At 42.6% G+C, this 1,633-nt stretch overlaps 1 protein-coding gene across 3 annotated transcripts in view; it reads left to right on the forward strand.

Moving 5' to 3' along the window:
* Positions 1-878: 878 nt before the first annotated feature.
* ITGB1BP1 (integrin beta 1 binding protein 1) overlaps positions 879-1,633 on the forward strand; it is a 7,199-nt gene continuing 6,444 nt past the window's right edge. For 2 of the 3 annotated variants that reach the window (XM_010024245.1, XM_010024246.1), the window contains exon 1: positions 879-1,045. In XM_010024245.1, the coding sequence (XP_010022547.1) occupies positions 974-1,045 (72 nt within the window). In that variant the 5' untranslated portion in view covers positions 879-973. The remainder of the gene's footprint in view (positions 1,046-1,633) is intronic. The other variant, XM_010024247.1, reaches the window with a different exon arrangement.

Here is a 1,633-nt window from a genome sequence, read left to right on the forward strand (position 1 = left end):
CCCCGAGGACGTGGCTATGCTGGGCTCCACGGCTCCTCGCTGGGTGGCTTTGGGTCTGCCAGGGACCGAGTGTTTGCTTACGGACAAACACAGGAGCAGCCTGGGGGCTGTAATCCAGCACTGCATTTCAGACCTAACCTCTGCCTTGTGTGGCTTCCATTACTTCCTGCCGTGTGAACAGTGTTCAGTAGGTTGTGTTCCTCCTTTGTGCTCTTTCTTCCACCTGCTCAGAATTTCTGAAAGCTTTGTAATTAAAATACTCTTCCCTGAAGCTGGGAAATGGGGTTTCAGCACTCCCTGATGGGGAGTCAGTGTCCTGCTTCTTGACACTGTCCAGCCGAATGTTATGTGAAACAACTGAAGTGGTTGGGTAGATACAGGAAAAATGCTTTGGGAGAAGTCCCAGGAACTCCATTCCAAGGCAGCAAATGTAACATGCTTCTTGCTTTAATTTTCAGGCATGTGTTAAGTAGTAATGGCTGCTCCTAGAGTGTTACAGTCAATAGTTCTTCAGAATTAGGGTTGTTTGGCTTGTTTGTTTTATTTTTAATGGGATCATATTCTTTGGAGCAGGGATTGCATTGGATGCACCTTGTAGGGCACTTGGATTGTAGTTACAAAGAAAAATAATGCTTTTAAGTTGGAATTTAAATTTTGCCGTGTTTCTAAATCTGTATGCAGTGGAAACTGGCCTTTGCAACAGTCTATAACTTAAGGATCAGCAATTTTTGATAGACCAGAAGGACGGGGTGTTTTACCAGAGAGCTGGAGGGACTTTGCACAGTCACACGTGAAGAGCAGCAGAGGAACATTACTGCTTCCTTCCTCAGAGTTCTTTCTAAGTTTCCATTTTCTGTCCACTGTGGACACAGTCACCTTGGTGTTTGCCAGGAACTCCTTCCCTTGATGCTGTGACAGCTTTACTTTTTATTTTTCCTTCTTAGAAGATCTTCCTTGATCCAATTATGAAAAAATGTTTAGAAAAGGAAAAAAACGGCACAGCAGCAGCAGCTCCCAGAGCAGTGAGATCAGCACTAAGAGCAAGGTAAGCTGAATGTGGTATATACTCTGCAATGGAAGCACTTCTGGTGACAGTTCAGTGCTTTGCTGTTCCAAACAGGGAGAACTGCTTCTACCATTCCTCAGATTGTGTTATAGGACCTAAAAAACCCTATCTGTTACAAAGCCCTTATATTCCGAGATGAATGCTGGATTGCTTCCGTAGCAAAGCCCACACATACAAGAGTTTGTAGCAGAACAGAGTAAGGTTTGGAGGAAAAAGTAGTATGTTTGTTCTGTAGTGATAAATATTGACTTTAAGAAGGTGCCTGGTGCTAGGTACCAAGAGTGAGTTTATTCTGCAGTACTAGTTGGTTACTCAGTATCTCTAAAAAGTATTCTTCTTTTTGAATAATGTGTCCATTTTGTCTGATAGGTTTTGGAATGATCAGTTGAATATGCTGGATTTTCCAAGGTGCCGTTTCACTTCCCTTGCACTGCTATGTAGTTGTCAATTCCTTCAAGTTAAGATGCAGTACCAGAAAAGTCTGGACATAACCTTAAGGTTCATTTTCTCTTTTTCTTTTATTTCCTCTTCTTTTCAAAATATTTGTGGACTTCTGAAGGGTTCCTG

This window comes from Nestor notabilis, unplaced genomic scaffold (assembly GCF_000696875.1).
Source record: "Nestor notabilis isolate BGI_N333 unplaced genomic scaffold, ASM69687v1 scaffold30021, whole genome shotgun sequence".
NCBI classification, from domain to species: Eukaryota; Metazoa; Chordata; class Aves; order Psittaciformes; family Psittacidae; genus Nestor; species Nestor notabilis.